Source organism: Pan paniscus, chromosome 1, assembly GCF_029289425.2.
Source record: "Pan paniscus chromosome 1, NHGRI_mPanPan1-v2.0_pri, whole genome shotgun sequence".
Taxonomy (NCBI): domain Eukaryota; kingdom Metazoa; phylum Chordata; class Mammalia; order Primates; family Hominidae; genus Pan; species Pan paniscus.
In genome coordinates this window covers 37,403,317-37,420,060 of record NC_073249.2, presented here as the reverse complement: position 1 = coordinate 37,420,060, position 16,744 = coordinate 37,403,317, and the positions used below count along the sequence as shown (strand labels likewise).

Below are 16,744 nucleotides of genomic sequence, written 5' to 3'. Positions count from 1 at the left end.
TCATAAAACTTATCAGTCGTGTTCTAATGCCCCTGTTATTATACTCTTCTGCTTTATACCTTAAATTCCATGCTATAGATTGCAGCAATTTTTAAAATTCACATTTGAAATTCTGGAATGCAAGGTTCATGTTGTAACTATTGTAATTTACAGTAGAGAAGCCCTCAGTTATAACTGAATAAGCTTCAAGAAAATAAGGAGATTAGGGCTTGTTCAACTACTTAAAAGAGTCTCCCATTCCTGTCTTCTTTTCCTCTGCTTATTTTTCCATGATTCTCGTCAACTTCAACTTTGTTTCTCATACCAAGGGTGACCGTATTTTTTGAGGCTGAAAGGGACGCTACTAAGAATTACAATAGACATAAACCATGAATATCTGAGGTGACATGGGACCTATGGTCACTTTGTTGATTTCTGGTTTAATATAATACAAGTTTAAGAGAGAGCCTCAGTGTTTTTTGGGTTTTTGTTTGTTTTGTTTTGTTTTTTTTGAGACAGAGTCTCACTCTGTTGCCCAGGCTGGAGTGCAGTGGTGCGACCGTGGCCTACTACAGATCACAGCTCACTACAGTCTCAAACTCCAGGACTCCAGCGATCCTCCCACCTCAGCTTCCAAGTAGCTGAGAATACAGGTGCATGCCACCATACCTGGCTAATTTTGTTATTTTTTTTGTAGAGATGGGGTCTTGCTTTGTTGCTCAGGCTGGTCTCAAACTCTTGGCTTCAAAAGATCCTCCCATCTTAGCCTCCCAAAGTGTAAGCCACCATGCCTGGCCCCTTCAGTGTTTTTAAGTTAGGCAAAACATTAGAAAGATGAAACTATATCTTTATTTTTTCAAAACTGTGGAAATTGTATTTCCTCTATTCTTTTTGTCCATGTGATATGGACAATGCGGAGTCATCTATAAATTTACAAACATGTTTTATAACTTGTTTTTTCTTTGTTTTATTCCTACCAACACTCACCATAGAAAAGTCAGAAAAAAAACCCAGAAAAATCCAAAGAACAATACAAAAATCATACCAAATTTCACAAACCAGCATGATCTTACTGTTAATTTTCTGAAATATTTCTTTTAAATCTTTTTCCCCCTATGTACAACAGTACAATTTAAAAACTCACACATAATCAGGATATGTAGATACTGGCCAATATCCTGCTTTTAAAATCTAATATTTCTGAGCCTTTTCCTATGTTTTCTAGGAATAAGATTATTTTTAATTTAATTTTTATTTATTTAGTAATGATTTTCTAAGATAAACTCACAAGGCTTACAAGGTACAACAAAGAGTAGAAAATGGTAAAAGGCTAGTGAGAGAAAAGTTTTCCTCCCCCACCCGATGTTATCAGCTTCTTGTGTATCATTCCAGAGTCTATACATTTACAAGCACATTTATTCCTTTCTTTCTTTTTCCTTTTCACATACTGTTTTCCATCTTGTTTTATTTCTCTTTAAATATTGTATCATGGAGACTGCTCCATGCCATATTTTCTTTTTAGTGAACTGCATTGATTTTTATTGCAGTGATGTGTCATAATTTCTTTGAGTCCTCTATTGATGATCTTTTAATGCTATTACATCCTCTACTAAGAAATAATATTTTGCTATTATATAAAATGGTGCTCAGAATAATCTTGTATATATGCCATTTCTCAATGTGTGACTATGTAAATAAGATAAATTCCTAGAAGTGGAAAGTCTGGGTTATCTGTAATTTAATGAGTATTTCCAAATCATCTATGTACAAGTTTAATAATTTATATTCACAGCAGCAATGACTGCTTACCCACACCCTTGTCAACACACTATGTTTATCAGACTTCTAAATCCTTGCCAATCTGATGGATTAAAATTATTTCAAGTGTTGTTTTAAGGTGCCTTTTTCTTAAATATGTCTGATATTGAACATCTTATATATCTGAGCCATTTGTTAGTGATGATTTAGACATACTAAATTTAAGTTTGCTTTTTAAACTACTTTTGGCTACATTGAAAAAACATAATCAACGGAAATAAAGATTTGCCATTATTTATGGAAATAATGTAACTTTGGAAAATCCTTGATTTTATTTTTTATAAATATTATCTAGTCTATTTATTTAAGCCTTTGCTTAATTCCATATATAAGCCAAAATTAACAAACTTCAATAAAAGGACAAATACCTAGCTTGAAAAGTGTTTAAGTATTATAACCCAATATAATGCTAATACATGTCTTTGGAATTAAAAAATAAAGAAAAATAAAGTTACTGTGCATGTAAGTCAGTTTGGTACAAAAAAGAGAATTCTGAGTCAGACCGCTGAGTTCAGGCCTAGGCTCAGACACTTCACAAGTATGTGAACTTTGGACATACCGTCAAACCTTTGTGAGTCTCAGTTTCAATACTTATAAACTCCTTTGCATATGCCTCACTTGAAAGGCTACTTGTATGGGAAAGCTCTCATCTATTATATGATTAAGACTTTGTCTATCACAGCTCTTTCAAAGTGCAATGTCGGTGAAGGATGTTAACTACAAGCTAAGAAACACACTGGGTGATTTATGCAGAAAAAGAATAAATTGAAAGCACCCTGGGTATATGGTACGTTGTTTATAAAGAAGGCTGTGATAATTTCTCACATCCCTTGTGGACATGCTCCTTTACCATGTGATCTTCCAATTCCATGTGACTTGCTTTGGCCAATAAAGCATTGGAAAACAGGCTGCAAGCAAAAGGTTGACAAGTGCTTTTGTGTTGGTGGCTTGCTTTCTTTTGGCTCCAACCAACGTCCTGAAAACAAACCCAAGTTAGCGCACCAAGAGTCACATGGATAAAAACGGTGCCTCAGCAGAAAGCCTTTCAATTTCTAGCATGTGAATGAGGCCATCTTAGACCATCCAATCCTGGTCATACATGACCATAATCACACAAGTGACCCCAAGTGAGGCCAATAGGACTGCCCACCTGAGTACAGTCAAAATGGTTGATTGACAGAATTAGAGCAAATAAAAAGGTCATGGTTTTAAGCTACTCGGTTTGGGGTGATTTTGTTATGTAGCAATAGATAACTGATAATGTACTTCAGAGAATCACTGGAAAGCCTGCAAAACTAATAGGAAAACAAGGTCAGAAAATAAATAAGAAAAACGCCAGGGAGCAACCAAGACCACAGCCCAAAAGACCATGCATGGAATTAGTCCAGTGAGGACACAGCAGCCATTGTTACTGATTATTTCATGTCACAGCTTAACTTCTGTCACAGGGTACCAGACATAGCAAACACCCACTGCTAGAGTATATTCTGGAAACAAATGTTGCTCTGTCATTGCTACATCACCATATCCCCATTCTCTCATATCCCTACTTCCTTGTTGTTACTGGCTCCCAATTCAGTCTGTGGCATGGAAATGATTAGTTGAGTCCAAGCCACATGTAAGCACACTAGCTGGAAGGGAGGTGTGACAACAGAGTATCAGGTCTTTTTAGCTTCCTATTAAGACTTACGTGGCAGGGAATTCCCTACACCTAGAAAGTATCATATACTATGCGGCCATAAAAGGGACAAACAAATGTACATTACAGTTCTTTAATTCAAACTAACTGACTACAAAAGGAAGCAATAGAGGTTCCGCAAAACTTGCATTAAAACAAAACAACCAGCTCGGGCACAGTGGCTCATGCCTGTAACCCCAGCACTTTGAAAGGGCAAGGTGGGTGGATCACTTGAGGCCAGGAGTTTCAGACCAGCTTGGGCTGAATGGTAAAACTCCATCTCTACTAAAAATACAAAAATTAGCCAGCCATGGTGGCGGGCGCCTGTAGTCCCAGCAACTCGGGAGGCTGAGGCAAGAGAATTTCTTGAAACTAGGAGGTGGGGGTTGTAGTAAGCCAAGATCCCCCCACTGCACTCCAGCCTGGGCAACAGAGTGACACTCTGTCTTAAAACAAAACAACAACAACAACAACAACAACAAAAAACCCAAAATGACAAAAAAGTTTAGCTTTAAGTCTGTTAGGTAAGCAAGCTTCTTACCGGGCATTAATGAAAGCATTTTAGAGTTAATCATCTTGAATAGGTAACTAGGAAAGTGTTATTGGGCTGGAGTCAAGTTTTATTTTAATTGTTTTCCAGAGAAATAATATGCACCTAAAAGGAAGCATATGACATTTGCTTTTAAAACTCACTACTACTTGACCTTTGAAATGTACTTAAATTCAAAGGGCACTTTGAGTCAGAGATATACAAAAGCAAACCAACTATTTTAAGCATCCTCAAAAATATTTTCACCCACATATAATTCAAAAAAAAAGGACAAACCTAGAAAAATATATTATTGACTTAAGATCAAGGATGCGAGATGTTGTTATCATAGGCATTAGTTAAGAAATCATGTTCAAATAAATCACTAGCATGTAATGGAGTATGAGATTTTTGAAACTTTTCCCTGATGTTAAAGTTTTATAGAAGAAACAACCTGAAACATAAATATGGATAAAGGAGTTAGCACATTATTTATATGGTATCTCCCGTCTTTTCCTTACCTGGAACTATACTGAAGTAATGTTTGATGGCGATGGTCCCTGATAGTGTGGAAAGGACAGACAACATCCCTAGTTTTAAGCTGTCATAAGGAGTCTGGAGGGCACACTCACAAAGTGCCTGGAATGCAGAAGAGAAATGAATATAGAAGTTAAAACATCAATATACTTCTAAACTGTCTACTCCACTTACATTTTCTGGCTTTTAGAAAAATTATATATTAAGGACTTTTTTTCATGTTAAAAAACTTAAATCGAGGCCAGGTGCAGTGGCTCATTCTGGTAATCCCACCAGTTTGGGAGGCTGAGGTGGGAGGATCACTCTAGCTCAGGAGTTTGAGACCAGCCTGGGCTCAGAGTGAGGCCTTGTCTCTACAAAAATTCGAAAAATTAGCTGGGTATGGTGGTACGTGCCTGTGGTCCCAGCTACTTGGGAGGCTGAGGCAGAAGGATCGCTCAAGCCCAGGAGGTCGAGACTGCTGTAAACCATGTTCACGCCACTGCACTCCAGCCTGGGGGACAGAGCAAGACCCTGTCTCAAAAAAAAAAAAAAAAAAAGCACTAGGTCAAACTTCCAAACTCTTTAGGGGAGCCTCAGGAGGCAGGATAACTAAATGTAAACTATGTTGATACATAAAAACGACACTAGGTAAAAACTAAAGAATTATGAATAAAGAATGAACTTTGGTTAATAATAACAATGTATCAATATTGGTTCATTTATAACCAAAGTACTATACTATTGTAACATGTCAATAATAGGGGAAATGGTGGGGGAATGTGGGAACCCTGTGTACTATCCTCTCGATTTTTCTGTAAAACTATTCTGAAACCCCCACCATATTTTGCTTAAGAGAGATATGAATATTATTTCATATATGTGTAATTTTTAAAAACAACGGCGAATATGGAATTCTATCTAGTTTCTAAGTGAACAGAGCTATCTTCCTCCCATTTCTGGCATTTACTCTACTCTTGACCAGGTAGTTTGAAGTATTACCAAAAATAAGATGCTAGTTTTTCTTTCAATGCAGTGAACTATGAATACATAATCACAGTACAGTGACTCTTGCCTTATCCTTTATCACATGATTCTGTATCATATAACTGCATGTAATATAACAAGTCAAATAACTGTTTTGTTAAATTAATTTCCATTCTCCCACAAAGATAAAGGTTCAGAAAATAAGCAAAACTTAAAGTCCAAGGAAAAAAGTTAAAAATAACATTTCAAAAAGGGTTAAAATAAATTTAATATGACCATCAATAAAAATGTCAACAAAACTGCAGGATGATTTAGATTATCTGATTTTAAAGATCATGTGGAAAAATAAAAATCAGAAAACAACCAGAAAAACTGGCAAGGAATAGATTCAAATATATACTAGAATTTAATATATGATAATGGCATTTTAAATTAAAGATACCAGTTAATCAAAACTACAAAGACAATTAACCAGTCATTTGGTAAAATAAAACTATATCCCTGTTTTTTTTTTTTTATGGCAAATAAAAAACCAAAACTGTAAAAAATACTATGAGGTAACATGGAACAATACAAAGTAAAAAGATAATTGGCAAACCTAGAAAAAAATATTCACATCATATAACATCAATTAAGGACCAAGAACCTTAATATATAAAAAGTTCTGGCTGGGCACAGTGGCTCACGTCTGTAATCCCAACACTTTGGGAGGCCGAGGCAGGAGGATCGCCTGAGGTCAGGAGTTCGAGACCAGCCTGGCCAGCATGGTGAAACCCTGTCTCTACTAAAAACACAAAAATCAGCCGAGTGTGGTGGTGCACACCTGTAGTACCAGCTACTCAGGAGGCTGAGGCAGGAGAATCGCTTGAACCCAGGAGACAGAGGTTGCAGTGAGCCAAGATCGCGCCACTGTATTCCAGCCAGGGCGACAGAGCAAGACTCCGTTTCAAAAACAAACAAAAAAAAGTTCTTACTAATAGGCAAAAACTCAATAAAAATTTGGTATTTCACAGAAAGAATGTAAACAAATGTCTTTTAAATAGTCTAACCTCATTCATACTTTGAACATTTTAAATTAAAATGTGTCACTTTTTACCTATCAGATTGACCAAGGTTAAAGTTTGATAATACATAACACTGAAGAATATGGGGAAATAGGTGTTCTCATTGTTGTCAGAAGAGTAAAATGGTGTAAATCTCTTTGGTGAGTCATTGGTATTAACTCTCAAAAATTTTTAAATATCCATCATTAGACCTAGAAATTTCTTTTCTGAAAATTTATGCTCACAAAGGTTGATTTTTTTACAAACCATTCAATGTAGAAATGTCAACAGTAACCGTGAAAGTATCAGAAACAACCCTAATGTCCATCAGTGGGGAACTGGGTATATAAAGGAAGTAGCACACAGCTGATAAAAAAAAAAAATGCAGTAGATCTAGCTGCTAATATAAGATGTTCCCCCATATTAAGAGGTAAAAGGTTTAGAACATGCACATAGTGTATCTTCACTTGTAAAGAAAAAAAGATGGGGCATACACATTTCCATATTGATGAAAAAGTTTAGGAAGGATACGTAAGAAACTATTAACAGTGATCACTTCTGCAGAGGAGACCTATGAGAAGAGATGACTTATATTTCACTCATGGTATACTTTTGAGCTCTAGAAATTTTTTGTCATATACATGAATACTTTTTTGACTGAAAGAAAAACCTAGTTAACAAGAAAAACAGCAGCAGCAGCAAAAATTATCATGAAAGGAATGGAAATAGACCTGAAAGATGCAGTATGTTTCTGGTAACTGAAGGGAAGACAGTCTAGGTAATGCATACACATACTCTGGCAATTAGGCCAGAATATGGGGTGTTTAATTTTGGCCTAAGAGGAGATATGTTCAAAAGGATAGAGGCTAAGTAAGATGGGGGGGATTAGGCCAGATGATATAGGGCCTTAAAAGTTAGGCAGAGTAATTAAAACCTGATGAAAAAGAAAAAAAGAAGCCAGAGGAGAGAATAATGGCATCTAAAGTGTTAGGCAGGAAAATTCTGGCAAATGGTAAACAAAATAAAGTTAACAAAGAGAACTGAGAGTTAAGGATGCCAACCTATAGCCTCTGGCAGTAATCCAGGCAGGTGGTCATGATGGCCTGAACTAGAACTTGGTGGCAGGAATGGAGACTAGTGAATGAGTATGACAGACATTTTAAAAGAGATTACATATCAAGAAATGAATAAGAAGGATTCAGTAAGTATTACAAACTTTCAAATCTAGTAACCAGATTCCATTTAAAAGACTGAAATTTATGGGGGATAAACCAATTTTAGAAAAAGGACAGAAAATAGGATGAGATATGAAGTCCAAGAAGAAATATCCACCAGGCATTTGGAACCTAAGATACAGCAAATTTTTAACTGGAAGACTCACATCAGAATTCTGGCTCTGCCACCTACCAACTCTGTGATCTGAGCCAATTACTGAAATATTTGAGTCTCAACTTCTTTGTCTGTAAAATGGGGTAAATATTTGTAAAGAACTGTTGATTTTCATAAAAAACACCTCTAGAAAAATATACAAAAAAATAGATATTGGTTGCCTCTGGGCAAAGGAGCTACATAGATGAGAGAACAGTAGGCAGGAAACAGTCATTATACATCCTTTTGTAGTTTTGGAATTTTGACCACATGAATGTGTTGGCATTTAAAAAACTGAATTAAAATTAAAAATCAAATGTAAGCGAGGTAACATCTACTGTCTGTAAGATTACAAAGCCACTAAAAGTCAAAGCACTTTGTGACCCATACAGGCTACTATGTTAGAGAGCAATGTAGAAGCTCAGGTAAAAGGACTAGATTGTTGGAGGCCCTGCAAACTGGCATTAAGAAAGGCCATAAGAATGACAGAATAAATGGTAGAAAGCAGAGAGCCATGGACTCAACTTGGAAGAAAAAGGGCAGTGAAGAATACAGAGAAGGTGCAGGTTAGGTAGTGTTATGAATGAGTGAGGACAGTTAAGTGCCAAAGAGGCCAAGAGAAGGGGCAGGTTGACAGTGCCAAATGTAAAGTGCCTAAGCAAAGTGACAGGAAAACAGATCAAAATGCAAGTGTATGAAAGAAAGAGCAGGGGATGAGGAAATAAAAGCAGATATAGATGCTGTTTTTGAAGTTCAAAAGAATGCATCTTTAAAAAGTGATTATTATTTAATACTATAATTTATATTTATTTATTCAAGCACTTAGGCCATTTCCGTTGTTCACTTTTTGTTACCTAAATTGGCCTGCCTTGTACTGTTAATTAGCTTGTGATTAGGACTAATATCCTAAACCAAACAGCCCCAGAAGTTAGGAACTATGTTCTATATTTATATGTATTCCATATTATGTCTCAGATTGCTCTATGTATAATAGATATTTAGCCTTCTGTGATAATAAACTAGGTGAGACATTTTATATAAAATGATAATATTAATAATTTTAAATAAGAAGAATTTTACCGTTTAAAACACTGAATATTAGAAAATCTTGTGATAAAATTATTTACAATGTTATATTCTGTTTCTGTCATCTAGCACATTATTGGGAACCTAAAGCAGTCTCAGTAAATAAATATTCGTTTAAGCCTGGGCACACAGCAAGGTCCCATCTCTACTAAAAATTTTTTTAAAATTATCTAGGTGTGGTGGGGCGCATCTGTAGTCCTAGCTACTTGGGAGGCTGAGGTGGGAGAATCACTTGAGCCCCGGAATTTGAGGTTGCAATGAGCTACAATTGTGGTACAGCACTCCAGCTTGGGCAACAGGGTAAGACTCTGTCTTAAAAATAATAATAATAAAATAAAAAAACACTGATTTAAACGTTCATTAGTCCAAATCAGTAAGCTTAACAGAGCAAATCATGAAGTTCCCCAGAAACGGTACGTCAATCACATTTCAATATAAAATCTGGTTCGTGGACATTACCTATTACAAAATTGTTACCAGGACCATTTTTCATAACAAAAAGGAAAAACTGTCTTTTCAAATGGAGTCCTCTGTCTCATTCATTACCACTGCCTTCTTCACTAACTATTTGGTCTACATTTCCTTCTCTACTGGCTTAACTCACTACTCAACTAGAGGCTCTGGCCTGAATTATTGTTTTCTGGGTCAATCCCTAAATAGGGGCTTCTCCTACACCCTGGAATAGGACTGGTCACCAGGGATATGTTCCAGAAAAGTATAGTAAAAAGGAGTTTATAATCTTTAAAGTAAAGAAAAATGTTATGTTTGAAAGTATTCTGTCAGAGACAGAATACCTCAAAACTTTCTGTCTCCATTGTACTAACTGCAAAGAAAAAGATTATTACAAGAACTAATTCTCAGGCTGAACTTGTCACTCCTCCTAGTCACAGGTAAGGTACAAATTAGAAGCTCTCAGAAGAGATAATGCTAAAAATAAAATTTACATCTTTGAGACTATCTGGAACAAATAATACTTTGCTCTGTAACAGAGAGGTTGCATAAATCAAATATTCTCTTCCAGTAAGACTACAGGCCAGGTGCGGCAGCTCACGCCTGTAATCCCAGCACTTTGGGAGGCCAAGGCGGGTGGATCACCTGAGGTCAGGAGTTTGAGACCAGCTTGGCCAACATGATGAAACTCTGTCTCTACTAAAAATACAAAAATTAGCTGGGCGTGGTGGCAGGTGCCTGTAATCCCAGCTACTTGGGAGGCTGAGGCAGGAGAATCGCTTGAACCCAGGAGGCAGAGGTTGCAGTGAGCTGAGACGGCATCACTGCACTCCAGCCTGGGCGACAGGGTGAGACTAAAACTCAAAAAAAAAAAAAAAAAAAAAGACTACAGCATCAGATATTGTAAACTATTAATAGAGATTAACACAAGCTAAGATGGTTATTTATCCCAGCATGGCATCAAAAAAATCTAAAGAAAAATATAAACACACTAAAAAATGTTTTTCCTATGAAACTATTGTTTTTGACTACCGTAATAATAATAATATACTTGGACCTTGATTTAGGCCCTTCCTTCTTTCAGGTTTTTAAAGGTATACAGAATGAAAGCTATTCATTTAAACCTGAAATATCTGATTCCATCTGAAAATTATAATACTAACCAACAAACCAGAAAAAGTAGCAATGGAAATGGACACAATGTGAACCTGAAATACTAAAACTCAAAAACAACCAGCAATGATAAGACTGGCTGAGAGAAAGGCAGAAAGTAACAAAAGAAGGAAAGACAAAAGGAGAGAAGGAAGAAGGGAAGCCCTACAATTACTCTTGGTAATTGTAAAATAATGATGGAAGAAATAAGTAAAAAACCTGTTATACAATCACTCTTGGTAATTGTGAGTAAAATTCAAATTCAAAATCAACACCTTATTACTTCAGAAAAGGTTAAATTGTTAGAATTGTTTTCCCCTGCTGTATTTCAGTATTTTCAAAAACATATCTAGGCTATAAAAAATGATTAATTGACAACATCTGTTTAATTAAAATCAACATGCTCAGGATTCAGCCGCAACGGAAAAAACATTCTCTTTTTTTTTTTTTTTTTTTTTTTTTGAGATGGAGTGTTGCTTTTGTCACCCAGGCTGGAGTGCAATGGCGTGATCTCAGCTCACTGCAACCTCTGCGTCCCTGGTTCCAGCAATTCTCCTGCCTCGGCCTCCTGAGTAGCTGGGATTACAGGTGCATACCACCACACCCAGTTAATTTTTGTAGTTTTTTTTGTTTAGTAGAGATGAGGTTTCACTATGTTGGCCAGGCTGGTCTCAAACTCCTGACCTCAAGTGATCCGCCCGCCTCCGCCTCCCCAAGTACTGGGATTACAGGCGTGAGCCACTGTGCCCAGAGGAAAAAAATTCTTCATGAAGAAACAAACATTAAAAAAAAAGTATGTTCAATAAAAAAAAACAAAACAAACATAAAAATCCATAAGAAACATAAATCAGAATAAAAATTCAAGATATGGTATAATGAAGAAATAATAGTAAGCTGTGAAATCAACAAAACAATTGCATGTAACTAATTGTTAATGTGGTTGTAAAGCTCAATGCAAATATTATTTTTAAAAATTATTACAAAAAAGAAACTTCATAGTATTAAAAAAAAAAAGATAACTGGCAATTAGATTCCAGATTACTTTAACATGATATGGGGTGAGGGGAAGATGAATGGCAGCAGAAAAGAGAATTAGGCCTCTTAAAATTTGCAACATTTCAGCCATCATAATTTTCATTCTTAATGTTAATAATTATGCCTAATTAGCACATTAAAATATTTCAACTCACTAGAGGAAGACAAGAACAAAGAAAACTTGATCAAAATAGCAAAGAAAAGCAATGGGACAAAGGAAACAGAAAGCATTACAGACAGCATAAAATAATGATGGAAGAAATAAGCAAAAAAACTTGTTATACCAATAAATGTAAACAACTTATGGTACATATTTTTAAAGACTCAAATTAAGTCAAAAGAGGTAAATTGTTTCTTCTTTCTTTATTTTACCTGACAGCAATAACTTCAGCAACAAAAGAGGTAAATCTAACTATAAGGATCATACCTAGATGACAGAGAAAGGTTAAACGGATAATAAAACTGGCAAAGACAAAAGATACATGCAAAGAAAAACAAGCAAGTGGCAATATTAACAAAATGAATGAGGCCAAGGCTGCAAATAGAACAGAAGATTCTTTTATGCAGATAAAACTCTCTATGGAATAAGACAGCCCTAATATTTTTTAATTGAAATGGTTAGATATTGCTGTGGTCTGAATATTTGTGTCTCCCCGAAAATTCCTATGCTGAAATCCTAACCGCCAAGTTGATGGAATTAGGAGGTGGGGACTTTGAGAGGTGATTAGGCCATAGGGAAGGAGCCCTCATGAATGGGATAAGTAACCTTACAGAGGAAGCACAAGGGAGTGTGGTCACCCCTTCCACCATGTGAGGGCCAAAGCAAGAAGACAGAAAGTGGGCCCTCATCAGACACTGAATCTGCTGGAGTCATGATTTTAGACTTCCCAGCTTCCAGAAAAGTCCGAAATAAATTTGTGTTACTTGTAAACAACACAGGTTATGGTATTGCTACAGCAGCCCAAATGAACTAAGAAAAATATAAACTGGAGTGAGAAACTAAAGACTATCAAAATTTCACACACTGAAAAGAGAAAAAAACTAATTTAAGATATAGTATACCTAAGTAATATCACCAATAAAATAAGAGTCAACAGAGCTTATAGAAAATATGTCTTCTGGCCAGGTGCGGTGGCTCACCCCTGTAATCCCAGCACTTTGGAAGGCCAAGGTGGGTGGATCACTTGAGATTGGGAGTTCAAGACCAGCCTGGTGAACCTGGCGAAACCCCATCTCTACTAAAAATATAAAAATTAGCCAGGCATGGTCGTGGGCACCTGTAATCCCAGCTACTCAGGAGGCTGAGACAGGAGAATCGCTTGAACCCAGGAGGTGGAGGCTGAGGTGAACTGAGATAGCACCACTGCACTCCAGCCTGGGCAACAGAGGAAAACTCCATCTCAAAAACAAAGCAAAACAAAAAAAAAATGTCTTCTTTTCAAACCCCTGAACTGTTTACAAAAAGTGATCCTACAATGGGCCACAAATAAACTTTAAGAATGACAAAAAGCAACAACAAAAATTCCACCAACAAATATGGAAAACTAATCACTTCAAAAGCAGAAAACATTAAACTAATGCCATGGTCAAAGAAGAAATAAAAATTGCTCTCATGGATATTTAAAAAAATCACTTACAGTAGCATTAAGACCATGAAATATTTAGGAATGTATCTAACAAAATATGTGCAAGATTTCTATGCTGAACTAAAAACCACCCATGTGGCCTGGCGCAGTGGTACACGCCTATAACCCCAGCACTTTGGGAGGTCGAGGCAGGCAGACTGCTTGAGCCCAGGAGTTTGAGACCAGCCTGGACAAAATAGCGAGATCTCATCTCTACAAAAAAATACAAAAATTGGCTGGGTGTTGGTGTGCACCTGTGGTTTCAGCTCCTTGGTAGGTTGAAGTGTGAGGATCGCTTAAGCCTGGCGGGGGTCAAGACTGCAAAGAGCCGTGATCGCACCACTGCACTCCAGCCTGGGCACTGGAGTGAGACCCTGTCTCAAAAAATAAATAAATAAAAATAAAAACCACTGATAAGATGCGGGATAAAAGACTACAAATTGGGTACAGTGTATAGTGCTTGGGTCATGGGTATACCAAAATCTCACAAATCACCACCAAAGAACTTACTCATGTAACCAAACACCACCTGCTCCCCAAAAACCTATGGAAAAAACAAAACAAAACAAAAATACCACTGATGAGAAACTGAAGAAGAGCTGGAAAAAAAAAAAAAAAAAAAAAGAGAGATAGGCCAGGTGCAGTGGCTCATGCCTGGAATCCTAGCACTTTGAGAGGCTGACATGGGCAAATCATTTGAGACCCGGAGCTTGAGACCAGCCTGGGCAATGTGGCAAAATACCACCAATACAAAAATTAGACAGGCATGGTGGCGTGTACCTGTAGTCCCATCTACTCAGGAGGCTGAGATGGGAGATCACCTGAGGCTGCAGTGAATCATGATTGCACACCATTGCACTCCAGCCTGGGCAACAGAGTGAAACCTATCTCCAAACAGAAAAAAAAAAAAAAAAAAAGGGAGAGATGTACCATGTTCATGGATCAAAAAACCACAATACTATTGGCCAGGCACAGTGGCTCTCGCCTATAATCCCAGCACTTTCGGAGGCTGAGACGGGCAGATCACTTGAGATCAGGAGTCTGAGACCAGCGTGGCCAACATGGTGAAACCCCCGTCTCTACTAAAAATACAAAAGTTAGCTGGGGGTGATGGTGCGCACCTGTAACCCCAGCTACTTGGGAGGCTGAGGCAGGAGAATCGCCTGAACCTGGGAGGTGGAGGCTGCAGTAAGCTGAGATCACACCACTGCACTCCAGCCCTGGTGACAGAGCAAAACTCCAACTCAAAAAAAAAAACCACAATACTATTAAGATGTCAATTCGTCCCAAATTGATCTTTAGATGTAAAGACGAACAAAAATCCCAGCAGCCTTTTTTTCATAGAAATTTACAAACTGATTCTAAATTTTACACGGAAAGGCAGTAGACCTAGAACAGCCAAATTTGAACTCTTGGCCTCAAGTGATCCCGCCAGCTCAGTCTCCCAAGTAGCTAGGACTGTAAGTGTATACCACTACGCCTAGCTGATTTTTAAAATTATTTTTTTTGTAGAGACAGGGTCTCACTATGTTGCCAAGGCTACTCCTAAGCTCCTCACCTCAAGTGATCCTCTCACCTTGGCCTCTTAAAAGTGCTGGGATTATAGGCATGAGCCACCACATCCCACCCAGCATAACAATTTCGAAAAAGAAATACAAAGGTAGGGGACTCACACTATCTGATTCCAAGAGTTGCCATAAAACGATGGTAATCAAGACAGTGTATTATTTGCACAGACCAATAGAACAGAAAAGAATTTGGAAATAAATCCATACAGATATGGTCAACTGATTTTCAACAAAGATGCTAAAGTAATTCAATGGGGAAAGAAAAGTTTTCCCCACAAAATGGTGCCACAACTGGCTATCCAAAGCACCTTGATGCCTACCTTGTACCATACACAAAAGTCAACTCAAAATGGATCACACAGGGCTATATATAAAACTTAAACTATAAAACTTTTAGGAGAAAACTTTTGTGATTTTGGATTAGGCAGACTTCTTAGATAAAATACAACCTATAAAAGAAAAAAACATTAATAAACTAGATAGATTTTATCAAAACTTAAAACTTCTTTTTAAAAGACAGATACTAAAGATACATATTGAGAGGAAATATTTGTAAAACATACATCTGATAAAGGATTAATATCAAGGATATATAAATAATAATAACAAAAAGACAAAAAAACTAATAAAAAAAGAATAAAATATTAGAATAGGCACTTCACTGAAGATACAGATGACAAATAAGCCTGTAAGATGCTCAACATCATTAGCCATTAGGAAAGCGCAAAATAAAACCATGATGAGATACCACTACACACTATTACAAAACCATACAACACAAAGTGCTGGCAAGGATACAGAACTATAACTCTTATATATGGCTGGTGGGTAAGTAAAATGGTATCGCAATTTTGGAAAACGGTTTGGCAGTTTCTTACAAAGTTAAACAGAATAAGTGTTTACCACACAACCCAGCAATTCCATTTCTAGGTATTTAACCAAGAGATATCACACAAAACCGTGTATGATTGCAGCTTTATTCATAATGGCCAAAAACCCAGAAACAATCCAAATGTCCGTCAACTTGTGAACAGACAAACAAATTGTTGTAGGCCCATATATCTGAATACTGCTCAGCAATAAAAAGGAATGAACTATTGCTACAGGCAACAACATGGATAAATATTAAAAGTATTATGGTAAGTGAAAGAAGCCATATCCAAAAGGCCACATACCATATGATTCTATTTATATCCTGGAAAGGCAAAATCACAGCAACAGAAATCAGACTGGTAGTTGTCAGGGGTTGGGGAAAGGACTGACTACAGAGGGGCCTGCAGAAACTTCTGGGGGTAATGAAAATGTTCTGTATCTCAATTGTGGTGGTGGTTTTGTACATTTGTAAAAACTCATCCAAATGCATACCTAGAAAAGTTTCTGTAAATAAATTATACCACAATAAATCTGGCTTTTTAAAAAATGCATTTCAAACCAATAGCAATGAGAACAATACAAGACATAATTTACGAAATGCGGTCAATCTGTACCAAGAAGCAAATTAATGGTCTTAACTGCTTTCATTATTAAACGGGAAAAATAAAAATGAATGTACCAAGGACTTGAAAAAGATAAGATAGCAAAGCTTCCGGCAAGTCTAATCAAGAAAAAGGGGATATACAGGCCAGGCGTGGTGGCTCATGCCTGTAATTCTAGCACTTTAGGGAGGCCAAGGCAGGTGGATCACCTGAGGTCTGGAGTTCAAAACCAGCCTGGCCAACAGGGTGAAACCCTGTCTCTACTAAAAATACAAAAATTAGCTAAGCAGGGTGGCTCATGCCTATAATCCCAGATACTTGAGAGGCTGAGGCAGGAGAATCGCTTGAACCCTGGAGGCAGAGGTTGCAGTGAGCCGAGATTGTGCCACTGCACTCCAGCCTGGGCAACACAGTGAGACTGTCTCAAAGAAAAAA

At 37.1% G+C, this 16,744-nt stretch overlaps 1 protein-coding gene across 1 annotated transcript in view; it reads right to left on the bottom strand.

Annotated features, from left to right (window-relative positions):
- Positions 1-16,744, bottom strand: part of INTS7 (integrator complex subunit 7) — a 95,503-nt gene that overhangs the window by 42,916 nt on the left and 35,843 nt on the right. The window contains exon 8 of the mRNA XM_003814185.6: positions 4,526-4,643. Coding sequence (XP_003814233.1) covers positions 4,526-4,643 — 118 coding nt within the window. The remainder of the gene's footprint in view (positions 1-4,525; positions 4,644-16,744) is intronic.